Source organism: Schistocerca serialis, chromosome 6, assembly GCF_023864345.2.
Source record: "Schistocerca serialis cubense isolate TAMUIC-IGC-003099 chromosome 6, iqSchSeri2.2, whole genome shotgun sequence".
Classification (NCBI taxonomy): domain Eukaryota; kingdom Metazoa; phylum Arthropoda; class Insecta; order Orthoptera; family Acrididae; genus Schistocerca; species Schistocerca serialis.
This window is the reverse complement of record NC_064643.1, coordinates 695996161-696012112: the sequence shown is the minus strand read 5'-3', so window position 1 is coordinate 696012112 and position 15952 is coordinate 695996161. Positions and strand designations below refer to the sequence as shown.

At 39.8% G+C, this 15952-nt stretch overlaps 1 protein-coding gene across 1 annotated transcript in view; it reads right to left on the bottom strand.

Moving 5' to 3' along the window:
• LOC126483793 (40S ribosomal protein S11) overlaps window positions 1–14524 on the bottom strand; it is a 28789-nt gene extending 14265 nt beyond the window's left edge. The window contains exons 1-3 of the mRNA XM_050106965.1: window positions 14383–14524; window positions 7751–7876; window positions 7574–7690 (exon numbers count right to left, since the gene is read on the bottom strand). Of these exons, the coding sequence (XP_049962922.1) occupies window positions 7574–7690; window positions 7751–7876; window positions 14383–14394 (255 nt within the window). The 5' untranslated portion in view covers window positions 14395–14524. The remainder of the gene's footprint in view (window positions 1–7573; window positions 7691–7750; window positions 7877–14382) is intronic.
• Window positions 14525–15952: the final 1428 nt, after the last annotated feature.

Genomic DNA, 15952 nt, shown 5'->3' with positions numbered 1-15952 from the left:
TTCTCTGGGAGACACCGAGGAGGAGGGCTCTTAGAGGGAGCCCCTTCTCCAGCAGGTGCCAGAGAAGAGTGTTTCTTTCCGGCTAAGGAAAAGTTGTGGCTCTATGAAGGGAGGGAACAGAACCACCCAGGAGGAGGAAAGGGAAGGAAAGTAAAAAAGGAGGAAGGAGCAAAGAATGCAATAGAAGCCAAGACTGACAAAGATACCAGATGAAGGTGGTCGAATTTCTGATGGGCCTCAGAGTAGGAGAAACACTTGAGAGCTTAGAATTCATCAATTTCCTTTCCTTTTTATAGATCCGGCAAGCAACAAGAATGTGGGCTGAAACAGTTCACGCACTTGGGTTGTGGGGTGCAAGGACTCCCCACATGGAGATGTTTCGTTTGGTTTTTCTTTGATTTAGGGCACAAAAACAACTGGGGTCATCACACGGAGAGGACTGCCACAGTCCCTGTAAATAGGATTTGCTTCACACTGCAAAGATGTGACCAAACAAAAGACACCACAAACAGCATATTAGAGAAGAGATATTTGGTCATCACATCACAATGCTAAACCATAACTGACTTTTCCAGAAGGGACCCCCTCAAAAGCCAGGATAAAAGCACCCCCATCAATGCAACTGTCCTTAGCACCTCTATGGACACCCTGGATGAAATGAACGCTGTGCAATTCCATGTTAGTCCAGAGTTTATCAGATTAAAGGTGAAGGTCCCTGTGGAAAATGATGCCCTGGATCATACTTATGGACTGGTGAGGACTCATGCCCATCAGGATGTCTCTAAGTTTTAGCAAGGACAAAGGGAAGCAGACTGACAGGATTAAGGGGTTATTTCAGTAGTGAACCAGATCCCACCATACTCAATTGTGTTAACTTCGCCAAGCTTATCTTTGATATGTTCTACAGAAAAGCAGTGGTTTGGTCTCCTCATCTGTCCTGGAACAAATCAAGCAATGGGGAAAGTGTTTCACTCCAAACAGAAGGCTAAGGAAGCAAAAGTAAGAGAGAACATTCCTGCCTGAAGATCCAGCTGCAGAAGAGCAACCAGAAGCAAGGAGCTTAGCACACTTCAGTCATTGTTGTGAGTACCAATGCTCCAAAAAGATGAGCAAGGAGTCCTAGGCATATGTGAGGCAGTGAGAGCTCAGATACCACAAGCATGATTCCCATGTTGTCAGGGGCCTCAGGCAGATGGGTACACAACAGCTCCACCATGTCAACTGGCTAGATACGCTGGTGACCTAGCGAGTGGCAGGGGCTAAGTGGGGAAGAAAGGGGGAAGGGGAGGAGGGGGAGAGAAACCCACACCACAGAGTAGTTCTTTTTTCCCAGAAACAATTTAGAAAGGGAGATCAAACCCCAAGGGAAGCAGCTGGGTCATCAAAGGGAAACACTGGTGGTTGTGATGGTGGTGGGACGGCAGGAGTTAGAGGAAGAGAATGCAGCCTGGGATAGAAGAAAGGTTACAATATGTTGGGGCCCTGTGCACATGCCACAAGTACCCACAAAAGGACAGTGGGCCCATAGGGGGGAGAAAGCATGTGAACTGTACTGCAATTCAAATGTCGATTTTGCTGCTAAACTGTGGGCATTACAATTTATCCACATGCAACTTGTGCAGTTAGATATGGAAGGCAGAGACTAACATTATCAGACATTCAGAATTCCTATGAAATGGCACAAGTTTAACAACATACTATACACAGACTTCTGTTTAGCATATGTCATCAGATATTCCTATAACAAAACTCACACCTGTAAAGCATCCAGACATTGCCTCAGTTTGTAAACCAAGTCCACATGACTTGCCAATACCAACAGCACACACAGAATATAAAGCTGATGATGAAACACAGGAACATGGTTTGCTTTCCTCTTCCAGTAACACATCAGATCCTGACTACCAATCTGGACAAGGTATTCATTTAATAAACAATGCTGACCCTAATGACCTTATATCGGACCTGGCACTAACAAAAGTTCAAGCTGAACTGCTCAGTTGATGTATTAAAGAATTTAATTTGTTTGCACTGGGTACAGCTACACAATGGGTGAGGCTATCTGCTACTATATGAACATTCGATGTCATGTCAAGCCTTGGGGTGGAACAACATTAAAGCATGGCAATTTTTCACTGACTTGCCTAAAACAAGTTTGAAAGCAGCATTAGCACACAATGGAAACAAATATGCATCAATACAGGTTGGATCTGCCCACCTGAAAGAGAGATACAGAACAATGTCAGTACTTGAAAAAATACTGGATCATGAGTTCAAAAGGCATATCTGTGGTGATTAAAAAGTTATCGCCGCTCATCGGAATGCAGACACATTACCATAAGTACTGCTATTTTATCTGTGTGCAGGACAACAAGGTAGAAAGCACCACTACATAAAGAAATACTGGCAAATCAGAAACAATGCAGCTAGGAAATAAATATGTTCTGTGTGCGCCATTTATTGGCCGTGACAAAATAAATCATGCTACCACCTCACACCAAGGTGGGCTCATGAATTTCATAAAGGCATTAGATGACAACACATGCTTTTCAGTACCTGTGCAACATATTTCCAAAGTTGAGTTACGAAAAAGTGGTGTGTTCGGAAGTCCACAAATAAGGAAGGTAATTGCTGACACCCCCCTCCAAAACCAACTTAATGATACTGAAAGAAATGCATGGATGGCATTAAAATCAATTTCAGCGAATTTCCTTGGAAATTATAAACCTTGATTGTTCGCAAAAATGTATCGAATTGGCTGGTGATTATATGGAAAAGTGAATATTGGTAATTAAAGATCATATTCTAAGTATTATTTCTACATTTGATTTATCAAAATATTCCCATCCAAACCAAATTAATGAAGGTGGAAGCATTACTTTTCATTCAACCCTCATAGAGAAGGGAGAACCGATAGAGGTACTCAGGGTACCCTCCGCCAGACACCGTCAGGTGGCTTGCGGAGTATGGATGTACATGTACATATCTACAGTCACATGAAAGTTTTACATCTGCACAGAAAAGTAACTGCTTGTACATTGACTTTTGCTGTCAACAATGAGGGCTATAGAGCAAGTTCTAATATAAACACATAGCCTAATGCAACCAAACACACAGAATACTTCGATGTGACAGATTCTGACTAAAGATACAACTGTAATACGCACCCATGTATCGTCAAAAATCTCATTACTTCGAACATTAAGCCAGATGAATCAATCACAAATTCAGGGTAACAAAAGTAAGAGACTACTAAACATCAGGATACAATATGCAAATATCTCTCTACAGTAGTGTGCGAGATTCTTTTCAGGACAGTGAAAATTGGCACTGCAGTCAGGCCTAAAGGTCACTGGTGGCATGGCAACCTTTTCATCAATAAATGTTGACTCATATGCTTATGTTACACCTATTTCAGGTAACAACTCAAATTAGACAGATTCTTGAACCAGTCATTTCCCCACAGAACCCAGAAAAACACTTGAGAAAAAATACTATTTCAAAACACTTATCGCAGTTTTCTTCAGCAACATATTTCCATGTTAACATAAATGCTCACAAAAAAATTAGAAACAGCAATTTAAGCTACTGGGTTATTCTTCATATGTAATGAAACAGGAAAGGTTACTAAGACACTTTGCACAAAACAGCACAAATCTTAGCATTCTTCAGATTGCTTCCATTATTGGAATGGAAAATTAAGAACATATAATTTATAGAAGATTCTATAAGCTCAGCAGTGTAACTTGGGTAGCTGGTACCCAGGACAAACTTGAACTTTCACTCCCCTGACATCCCATTTCCTGTAAGTCTGTTTTTACTGATTAGTCAGTTTATTCATTTATGGAAATGTTTAGAACTTTGTGACTCAGTAAAAGGTACACATCTCAATCGGTATGCGTGCAACAGTATTTGACAAATATGTTCCAAAATATTGCGCACAAAAATGGTATTTTTCTGGGGCTCATACTTCGGATTCTATTGGTAACAGAGCTAGAGGCCATTTGTACACCCAACAGAAGAAACGTCATCTTAATGTCACTATCTCACAGTGCAAGATATGATTATTACACACTTTTGTAAAATCATTTGAGAAAGATTGCAGAGTATGCACCTCGATTCTGTCATCACCAACCGTTCGAAAAGGTGGCAAACACTGTGGGCCTCTCCCTATAAATGAACAAATTAACTCGCCCAGTGCTTTGGACAGCAATTGGTCCTGCGCATCGGCCACCATATCCTGTGTGGACTCTACCCTACTGGTACACACAACATACATGTAAAAATGTAGTGTCAAATGAAAACATATATAAATGTGTCACAAAATGGAGAAATTTGTTGCAAAATTAGTTTTGCAACATTTCAATTTCACAAAAAACTATCAAACTTTTGCAGACCAATACATTTCTTTTCACATGGGTGACATCCTGCTGCATCAGAGGAAACAAGGTAAACAATAGTGTTAAACAAGAGCGTATTCACATTTTTTGTGCTCCAATGAAGACTTTTTCTGCTGGTTTCCATGTGTATCATACAATACACAGTATAGTACACACAGTCCAAAACAGCACTGCTTGGGGTAGTGGCATGTTCCCCTTTTCACTGTGATTGAGAATCAATGCAAAGCCATACACAACAAATGCAAAATATACTCAATTTTTTGTTGCATTGACTCACTTGGCACAGTGAGAGTTTCCATTAAGTAGTTGCAAAAGAAACATCTCTGCCAGCTGGGGGAGGGGAAAGTTTTATGGGACTGTTGCTCAATATAGTTCAGTCTAAATCTACTTAGGTTTTCCTTTTAAATGCCTCCACTTCCTTACCTTTTAGTAAGTGTCCTCCAATCCAATCTTTCCCTTCTTTTTCTGCCTATCACTAAACTGCACCGCTATGGAAACGGCACACACCCTGGCTCCCATACCATTGTTATACCATATATAGCCTACATCAAGTTTTAAATTTATCATATTTATGTTGTGAGGTTCATTCATGACCAAGATCACACAACTGTACAACTCACAGTAACTTATATCTGTAATATTAATAACAGCAGCACAAAGAGGGAGAAATGTAATACTAGGCACTTCTACTTTACTAGTGTGACAATAGGGTACTTCAGTATGGAGTTCAAATTATGTGTAACATTTGTTAGAGATTTCCAAGTAGAGAATGGGAGACTGAATAAATTTAAAAAAGAGTACCGCACATGTCACAAAGATTTTTTACTAATCACTGTTCATGCTCACAACTATCATCAAATACCAAACTCTACACAAGAAAAGTTATTAATGGCCTTTGTTTCAACAGTTTTCCTCACCCTATAAAAGTACACTGCAAGACATAAGCTAACAGCAAACTCCTAGTAGTGTTTTTATCAACATCAAATTAACAGCTATGCCACAAGTCACTGCCAGATCTCTCTTCCTACAAAGTTAACATTCTTATTAAACCAAATACTTCCACATCCCCCCCTCACTCACTCTCACACACACACACACACACACACACACACACACACACACACACACACACACACACACAGTTTAACCACTAATAAATACTTCTGATATTACAAGATAACCACTGACATAACTAATTTAATGTTACTCAAGAAGAAAAATATTACTCACAGTCTATTGGGTAAGATTTACACACAGGAAATATGGTAATTGATTTAGGTTGAAATATTTCATTTGATGCAATTCTTGTAATATAAATAAATAGAACTAATATACCTAGTAATAAAATGTTTGTATGAGGAGCTCCCATTTTTAGATAATTAGTAATCTTGCACTAATGTTACAAGAGGTTTTCGGAATGTACCTCAACAGTGGGTTGAACATGACAGTGTGGCACATGAAATTGTGTGTGTATGAGAAAGAACATTTACAGAAAGAACAGCTACAATATTGTTTCTATATTATTTATTGGAACGTAGGTTGTGCTCACTGATCTATGTAGGCCACAGTCGTGGTTGGGTTGGGTGGTGACATTAGGCTGTCGCAAAGCTTCAAGAATGGGTTGATTTAAAAGATGATCTGGATACCTGTTGGTTGTAAACTTGACATGGGACTTTAAATACCATGAAGCATATGGCAATAACAATGTCCTGGATAATCATGGGAAGTCATGCCAGGAAAGATTTTTTTATAGCAAATGGCATTAAGATTTCATTTCAATTGTGAGAGAAATAATTTAACATAACAACCTTAACATACTACTTGCTAAGAGTGCATAAAGGAATTTTGGGAACTATTCATTTGCAGAGGCAAATACAAATGAGTAATGAATTATTTAACAGTCGTCTCTCCCAGCTTTTGACATCTGTTGGCATTACTGATGTTTAATATATGTATTCTTAAAGATTCCCGATACAAACAGGAAATAATGGAAAAATGAAATGACATTTCCAATCTAACCATGTATCAATGTCACACCTCAACCAGAATTCTGCCTCTGATATGAGATCATTAAGAACATTTCCACAGAAAAGATGCAGATACGTGGTATACTTAACAGAAACATCAATATGCAGTCCGATTAGAATGTTAATGCAACGCCAGCTTCAAATTTGATTCCTTCGTATGTCAGCAGCATAAATATCATCAGCTATTCACTGGTCAGCCCATCCAACTGGCAGTGTCCAATTTGACATGGAGATGTTGTCAACAACTGCTCTATAATGTCAACAAATGCCGTATGTGGACATCTTTCAATCAAGTTCCGTAGAGAAAGGTAAAGCTAACTAATGTGATATGACAATTCTTGTTGTGGTGCATATTTTATACCTATTGCATTTCAGTGAGTAGTTCAACTCTGCTATTTTGATGTCATGAGAAAGCAAATGGGTGATAATGGCAGATTAAATGTTTGCCACTCAAGTACAAGCATTTGCAGCTGTTTGATGACCATTTAGGAGACACAAATACATCACACGGAACTATTCAACAGACTACAATCCAACACACACCTAATGACATTTTATTAAATTAACTGTATCCATTGTTTTATTAAAATACTGCAACTGGTAGTGTATCCTTATGTCCTAAAATAGGACCTCGACAGCATCCACAGATTTGTTGAATATTTTTTTTAGAAAGAAGTTCAATGGAATTTACATTCCGTAAGACAATATGTAAAATTCAACAGCCAACAGCATACTTAGTCATGCAATATACAGACGTCCCATGCACATTCCACACCACAAAATACATATCAATACAAACTTCTCCAAAACAACATGAAAAATATAAATAATGCATGCAAGACAAATGAGAACTACAATCCAACACCAGAATCACATTTTATCAAGTGTGGCCAAGCCAGTTCTTCCAAGTAGAGCTCCCACAATATCTTTCTGGTTCATCAAGTACGTAAAATCAACAAATTATTTTCCACTTCCAAATGACGAGCACAGCACAAGGACTTTCACATGAAATTCCTGGTGACAATTCACAAGAAATTACAGACCCAGATACACCTTAACTTCTTAATCACTGTATAACCAACACCAAAGCTGACCCTTTTACTGTCCCAAGTAACCCCATGCTCTGCTAGGATTCCACTAACAAACCTCTCGCGGGGTCTTGAAACCAAGACCAATATTACGATGGCGCCTAAGAACTTTCTTCTTTGACCCAGTTTTCCGGTTAAGGTTGAGGTGCGGCTGCTTTTGGAATGCCTTCTCTGTCTGTTACATCACAAACAAAAAAAAGAAAACATTAATACACAATAACAAAGAATCACATACCTCTCTTGGTGTTTTAAAACCCAAACCAATGTTACGAGTGTAACGGAGAGACTTCCGTTTCTTGGCACCTAAGCCTTTTTTACGGTTAAGAAATATTGTTGGCTGTTTTTGAAACGAGCGCTCACTCTGCAAAATTAAACAGTTCATATTAGTTTTCACATATAAAAAATATCCACAACTAGTAGGGTACATTAGAAACCATTTTAAATGCAAGAGTCATGTGATGAAACGGAAATGATCTCACGGTAAATAACTACAGTTCTTCAGAAGAGAAACTAGTTTTGATTCACTGGAAACTTACCATGCACCAGACTCCTCCATTGCTATGAACACCAACTGAACTCTAAGTAAGTTCCAGACATTTAACATTTATTAAAATGATATGCGTTTTCTGAACATTCTGTATGAAAGTATGGATGGGCATGTGTTGTAGAAACTATGTCACACCCTTTCAAGATAGCATTAAAATGGTCAGGTGTTCTAAAACTTCACTGCAACACAAGTAAGACAATTTCCCACGGAATAAAACTGACATTTCACAGAACCTTAAATAGGGTTGCCACAAGTTTCCTAAAGTGATACCGCCCAATTTTGAAACAATTTTTAGATATCAAGAGTAAGCAAAGACGAAGTTGACAAAAAAGCAAGGACTTCTGTATACCTAAACATGTCAGCAAAAATCGCAAGAACTCACACATCTTTTGTAATGAATTGTTTTTAGGTGGAGAAAACAAGCCAAATGGTATGTATGTTTCATTAAGACCACTGATGATGTTTAATTTCAATAAAACCTAACATATTTGGTGACAAAAATACGCATTTCATTGGAGTTGCAAGACAGATTTAAAATACCTGCAATTATTTTAGAAATAACCTCAGAAAAAAGTAAGCCTCTTGATGATGTTTTGGTTTGTGGGACACTCAACTGCGTGGTTTTCAGCGTCCGCACAAATTCCCAACTCTTGCTCATTCCAAACTCGCCACTTTCATGAATGATGATGAAATGATGAGGGTAACACAAACACCCTGTCACCTCGAGGCACGTGAAAATCCCTGACCCCACTGAGAATTGAACCCGAGACTCCGTACTCGGGAAGCGAGAACACAACCGCGAGCTGCGGAGTAGGCCTCTTGAAGGAAGTGTGTAAGACAGGGAAGAGTTGTGTAAACCAACACTATAAGTGACGGCCAACAAAATGTAGATTCTATTAAGTTCGCTACTGTCAGTTATTAGCCACTGTTTATGTCTTATTATTTTACAGGCATTGTATGGTTTTACTTTCAAGAAATACGTGAGTACATAGCGCACAAACTGCCATAATTTTCATCTTATCGGCCACACTTTCTAATACTACTTTAGAAGTTCCAAAATGCACTAGAATAAATAATATGTTAATAAGATGCCACACTGTACAGTGTACTTGCGGTGAGACAGCCGCCATTCCTAAAATCCATTGCCCGTGGCCTCTGGCCCACCAAGGAGCACCACAGTCCTGGGTGCATGGATAATCCAAGAAAATCCACATTACACCACACACAGACAGACTTGGCCTGTGGGCAGAGCAGTGTCACTAGATCCTACAGACAGGGCCTCCACATTAGTGGGAAACAATGGGTTTCAAGTTGGCAGCACTGATCCGTTCGAGATACCCACAGAAATGGCCTGCAATTTTCGCCCTTCACAGAAGTCCACTCATGTCATCAGCTATTCACATGCCAGAGACACCATGTTGATGAAATGAGACCGCGATGATCTCTCCACACAACAGATAACCGTGAAACATCACTACTGCGGATAAGTAGCAACTCACCGTAAAGACAACAGCTGAGCTGCAGACACACATTTGCAGAAAAGACAATCACACTTTCCCAAACAAATTTTTGGCCATATCCTTTGTCAGAAAACGAGAGTGCACACACATCCACACACCTAATGCACACATGACCATCTCCGGCAGCTGCGTCAACAGCCTCTGAGAATAAGATCCAAACAAACCACTCGTCACACCTCCCTGCCTCTCGACGACAGCTGGTAGACTAGTTGCAAGAAGTGATGGCAGCACTAACTGCAAGCTGAGGGAGCAGTAGAAAGGGGAGAAGCAGGAAGAATTGTGGCAGCCCTATTATAACACTTACCACATTCATGGCATGGTCGGTTAAAACAGAGGATAAATCCATAGGTAACTTAGCTTCTGCCCTCTTATTTGAACAAAGAAAATGCAAATATGTGCACTGTGATCTGTGGACCACAAGCACTACACACTTGAGAGTCCTCCCACAGCAGCACGAAGTTATGCATCATACAGCTGTATCCTACACAAAAATGAGCGAAAAGAGAGCCCATCTGCATTACTGGAAGGATGTATGCCATAGCTGATCGCTGCCTTTACTATAAACAGCTTACTTGCTTAGGTTTGTTTGAGCAGTTGCCAGCGAGCTCATGCGAATAGCTGAATTCGGGTATGAGCAGTGCCTTCTCCCAATTCTGGCTACTTGAGGTGTGCCGTATGAGCAATAGCAGCTAGTACCCAGATTCTACCCAGGAAAATTTTTCCGGTGCACCCAGGCTGCCAGATTCACGCATGCGCAGAGCAAGCCGAGTTATAGTGGGGGGGGGGGGGGGGGGGGTGTCATTCTCCATATGACCCGTGTATATGTTCCGTCATATTGCTGTTCTGTCTTTGTTTACAAGACCCATATCAAATAAGAAAACAGATTTCTGTGGCCAGGAGCCATCAAGCGACTCAATATACATTCTCATAATCATGAAAGACCAAAACAAGTAGTTCCAATTTTCTGATTTTATGTTATTTCCATGTTATTGCAATCAACCATTAATACCTTAATGAAGGTATTTCTGTCAATTTCATATAGAAATTTGATTCTATTATTTTTTCCCGTGCAGCAGTTAGTTTATTTAAAACAAAGGGTTTCATTCCGCACTATTGGCTAATTTCAACTTTGTTCAATTTCAAGTGCAAATTTTCATTATCTGGGATGAATGACATACTGTAATAAAGAACCAAACATGAGAATGCAGTATGGACATAAAAAATATATTGGTATCACAAAAACCACATAGAAAAGCTGAATATCAGGTAATTCAGAATGCATCTGGACATAGAAATGTGCAATTAGAGTGGAATGAAACGTTTTAGTATGGTTTATGAAATTCCGATGCTGCTGGAGTAGTCTCTCATGTCCTGTTCCTTTTATGACACTGTAAGATCTCTTAATGCTATATATGTAGGAACATACATAAACATTAACTTGGAGCTGACTAGGTAGGCAAATTTGGTCAGTAGTTATCAACTAAATATTTTGTTTCAGATATATTGACAACTGTAGCAGAATTTTACAAATCTGCCTTCTATGGAACAATGCTTTTCGACCACAAGGGACTTGTTTAGTGCTTCCTCTAGGCTTGAAGTTATTTCTTAATTTGTGTTTACATTTTAAATTTATAGAATGCCGTTCTATGCTAAATTGTGGACTGGCAGCATACCGTGTTTTATCTTTTGAACTCCCCACATGGGTTTATATATATTCCTAGAGTAGAATATAAACTGTCAGTTGTACAGTTTCTTTGCCTCACAGACAACCTTGTTAATTTTTTACACATTTTGAAATAGTCATAAAATTTATTGTCCTTTATTCTGGTGTAAGCTACACAAAAAACTTTTTTTGCATTAAATTTGTATTACATCTTACTAGCTTTTTGCAGTGCTGTGTAAATGTAAATCTGATCAGAACACTACATAACAATATTGCAGAGTACAAATTTACATAACGAAAAAGAAAAAAAATCTGTCAAAGTCACCACACAGCAAAACGCCATGGTACTTTGAGTTGTGGAGTAGAGTTTTGAAATGAATAATACGCCTAGTACTGCTTCCTTATTTGCATTCCCCATCTGGGCAGAATTGATAAAACAACTGCTCCGGGCACAACTCCCTAGGTCCTCTCAACAATATGTCTCAGGGCTGCTACCTGTGATCACTTGAGGGACCACAGAGGCTCCCATATGTGGTATGGACATCTTCACGGTGTCAAAATCCCACTAAGAAAAACAAGACATGTAAACCGTGTGTAAAGAAGCATGAATGAGGGACACTTATCGCTTTACGATTTACTACCTTCATAATGTTAAGTAGCGGACACTGAAGTGACAAGCTATCTTTCCTCAATCGAGCAACTAAAATTTTAGCATGTCAGTACTCTACAAACATAAAACCAAAGCCAATTCCAGTTCACATAATGTACTGAACTAACGTGGCTGCATAATGATCCCATCAAGATGTGTTAAATTGCTAGAAAAGTTACTTTCAAATAAGTTATTTTGCAAATTGTGTGTTGCTTCAAACCTTGCAGTAAGCGGCAATAAACTTATCTGTCTGTACATTACTTTCCCCAAAATTCCGGTAGATACCGAACCAGCTTGCACAACAATTCACGTGTGGTTACAGCAGCTGAATTATCAGACTGACTTAGTATCTTCATGAATTCTCAGAAGACCGTCGTCAATATCATCATGTAACTCAAAAGCTGCAAATTTAGCAACAATTGAAAGTTTGCTAATGAGTGAAAGTGATCATAACCACGGTAAGTCACAGAATTTGTATTCCACATGACACACTAGCGAATCAAACTTAAGATTTGCAGGACTAGTGTAGCAGGGGATACAACCCGTTGGCTTTGGACTATGACGTCACAAGTCGCCAAACGAGAAGCGATTCTTCTTAGTGTTTTAACTCCCTTCAGTAGCTGATAAGCGTTTTTTGGCTTAAAAAAAAATCTCACGAGACAGAATAAACAGATCCACTTTATTCAGCAATCAGTATAAAAACGAAACTGAAACATAACAGCAAAAGCGAAAATGGTAAACTGCTCTCTGGCGACTTGTGACACTGTCCAAAGCCAACGAGTTGTATCCCCTGCTACACTAGACCCAGATTTGCGGATGCTCCACCACGCATGAAATTCCACACAAAAATGTGACGAAAAGTGTATGAGCAGAGCAAGCACCAAGCACAGTCTGCCTACGTCGTCATAGCTGTGCACGCACAGTACAGCCTGTTGTCTAGCAACTGCTCACACAAACCTTTTGCTTCCTATCTATGCAAAGCTCTGCACCTCAATAATGTCAAGACAGCATCTGATTATCACTACATGCCTCCTTGACTTGGCTGCTACATCTGCTGTTTCATTTTCCATAACATGTACCCAGGACAAAGATCCTTCCCGCAGCTTTTGAGCATGGAGAAGACAGTCCTGAATTTTCTGGCCTACCTTATCCACTGTACACAAATTTCGTGTGTTAAGGATACTCAGAGAGCCTGAAAAGATGAATATAGCAGACAACAAATCTCCTCTGCACCCGTGTCCTCAAGACTGCATGTAAATCGGCATTGCATAAGCTAATAACATTCCAAGTTATTATTCATGTTTACTGTAAAAATGTTAGCAACAGTAAGTCAAAACCTGGTTTCCACAAGTACATTAAAAATCTACCTGTGATCACTTGAGCGACCACAGAGGCTCCCATATGTGGTATGGACATCTTCATGGTGTCAAAATCCCATTAAGAAACACAAGAAATGTAAACCATGTGTAAACAAGCATGAATGAGGGACACTTATCGCTTTACAATTTACTACCTTCATAGTGTTAAGTAGCTGACATTGAAGTGACAAGCTACCTTTCCTCAATCGAGCAAGTACAATTTTAGCATGTCAATACTCTACAAACATAAAACCAAAGCCAATTCCAGTTCACATACGGTACTAAACTAACGTGGCTGCATAATGATCCCATCAAGATGTGTTCAATTCCTCGAAAAATTTACTTTAAAAAAAAAGTTACCTTCAAATAAGTTATTTTGCAAATTATACGTTGCTTCAAACCTTGCAGTACACTACATTCTTTGGATTTTGTTGTAAGCGGCAAAAAACTTATCTGTCTGTCCATTACTTTCCCCACAATTCCGACCCATACTGAACCAGCTTGCACAACAATTCACGTGTGGTTACACCAGCTGAATTATCAGATTGACTTAGTTTCTTCACGAATTTTCAGAAGACCGTCGTCAATATCATCATATAACTCAAAAGCTGCAAATCTAGCAAGAATCGAAAGTTTACTAATGAGTGGAAGTGATCGTATCCACATTAAGTCACAGAATTTGTATTCCACATGACACACTAGCGAATCAAACTTAAGATTTGCGATGCATATAAATATTACTACGGTTTCGCTAGTACCCTTATCCATAAACTTTAACACGACCAAACACTTCCCGGAAGAACAAATGCTAAGTTTCAGTAATGAACCTTCACTAGTGTATAACAATTTTTCCCCTAGATCAACAATCCGCAAGACACCTGACACTATGTGACAGACTGTAAATATTGGAGATAACAAGTCCGTGAAACTCAATCACCCTAAATCTGTATAATATACGCGGCAACCCGTCTATTGCTAACGCCACGTGCTCAGGAACCAAGAACGGCACGCTATCGAAACTGCATAAAAACCTCAATCCTGCAGGGAGAAAGCTCAAACAAGTTCATAAAACCAAAGCCAATACCAAATTTAATATTAAGCACACGATAAATTAAACATAATATACTTACTTGATCCGCCATATTCGTTGAAGAAAGGAAGAAAACTTTGTTCACTCCCGACGCAACCAACCACTTCCACCAAAGAACTAAAAACCAAAGAAACTCATTATGCAGCGGCAGATATAAATCAAAGTTTCTATCCTTGTGAAAACCAAAGATGGTGCTCATATTTAATTTATTTATTTGGTCTCCATAAAATATTCGCTATTTCTCTAGCAAATATATACATGAGATTACCTTTTATTAAACACATCAATTGGAAAAATGACATGAGATACTTGGTTTCAGAGATTGGCGTCAGAAGAGAGAAAGCGTCAACATATAGTTCTCTAAGTGTTGTTTGCAAAGCCGTCGGCACACCGCACGAGGCAGCTAACGTTGACGTGCACCCAGACGGGACATCCCACGTCACAAGGCACAGTGCTGGCAACACACGGCACGAGCAGGTTGACGTGATTTTGCGACCTCAGGGCACTCCTCCAACGTTCGTCGGATTTATTTGTCTCGTTGGGTATGTGACAAAATTTATAACAGCATTTACAAAATGCAACTATAGCGACAATGCGTAAAATACATCTCTGGTTACATATAGTGTCCAAAAGTAAAAACATAGAGTAATCAACACTACGACTGCATCACGTCCTTCTTTGACAAGCAACACTTCGCTACAGTCTTTGCTGTGTTCCTCGGGAAAAACCCCAGCCCAATGTGTGAACCGATCTATTGCGGTCAAAGAGTAGGTCAGACTTTCAGATGGTGAGAGAGGGCCTACTACACAAATGTATGCTCGAACGTTGATTGGGTGGAAGAAATGTGCCGAGCGGTTCACGAAAATTTTATTGCGCTGACATGCAGTGCATGCAGTGCAGTGCATTCCGCATTCAAACTCGGCTACACAAAGGATCGTTTGAGCAGCTTAGTGGTTCTGCACACTCCTGGGTGTGACAGCTGAGGCAGTGAAGCAATGGCTTGCCGGTGGAAGCCCTTCGTCCCAAAAGGATGCGCTCTTGAAGTTGACACAATGCAATATACACAGGTGTTTTATGCTGACAGCAGAAGACGTCAGAGCTGTAGACCAGCGTGTTCTACCAAAATCTTTCGTGGCTCTGTGTCAAGCTATTGTGCTTCTGCGATGGCTTCACCACAGCGCTTGTAATGTCTTGAGTGCGCGATAGGGCGTCAGCTGGCACATTCTTCTCACTGCCGACATGTATAATCGTGGTTGGGAATTGTCCAATGAAATCTAAATGGCGGAACTGGCGTGCTGAGGCTTTGTCAGGTTTTTGTTGGAATGCAATGTGAGACGTTTTTGGTCCGTAACCAGCCTGAATTGTCGCCCCTCAAGCATGTACAGTCATGCTCAAAACTATCTGAACGACCTGAATTGCATTTCGCCCGATTCTCATGCAACCTGCATAATGCAACTGTCTAGCTTGTCCTCTAATCGCTCCTGGGTACAATCGTTTGACTATTGAAAATGGTTCCAACAAGTCACCACTAGAAAACACTGCTCTGTATCGCAATAACTCAAGATGTAAAGTAATACCAAGACACCGCAAATATCAGGGAACACCTTATC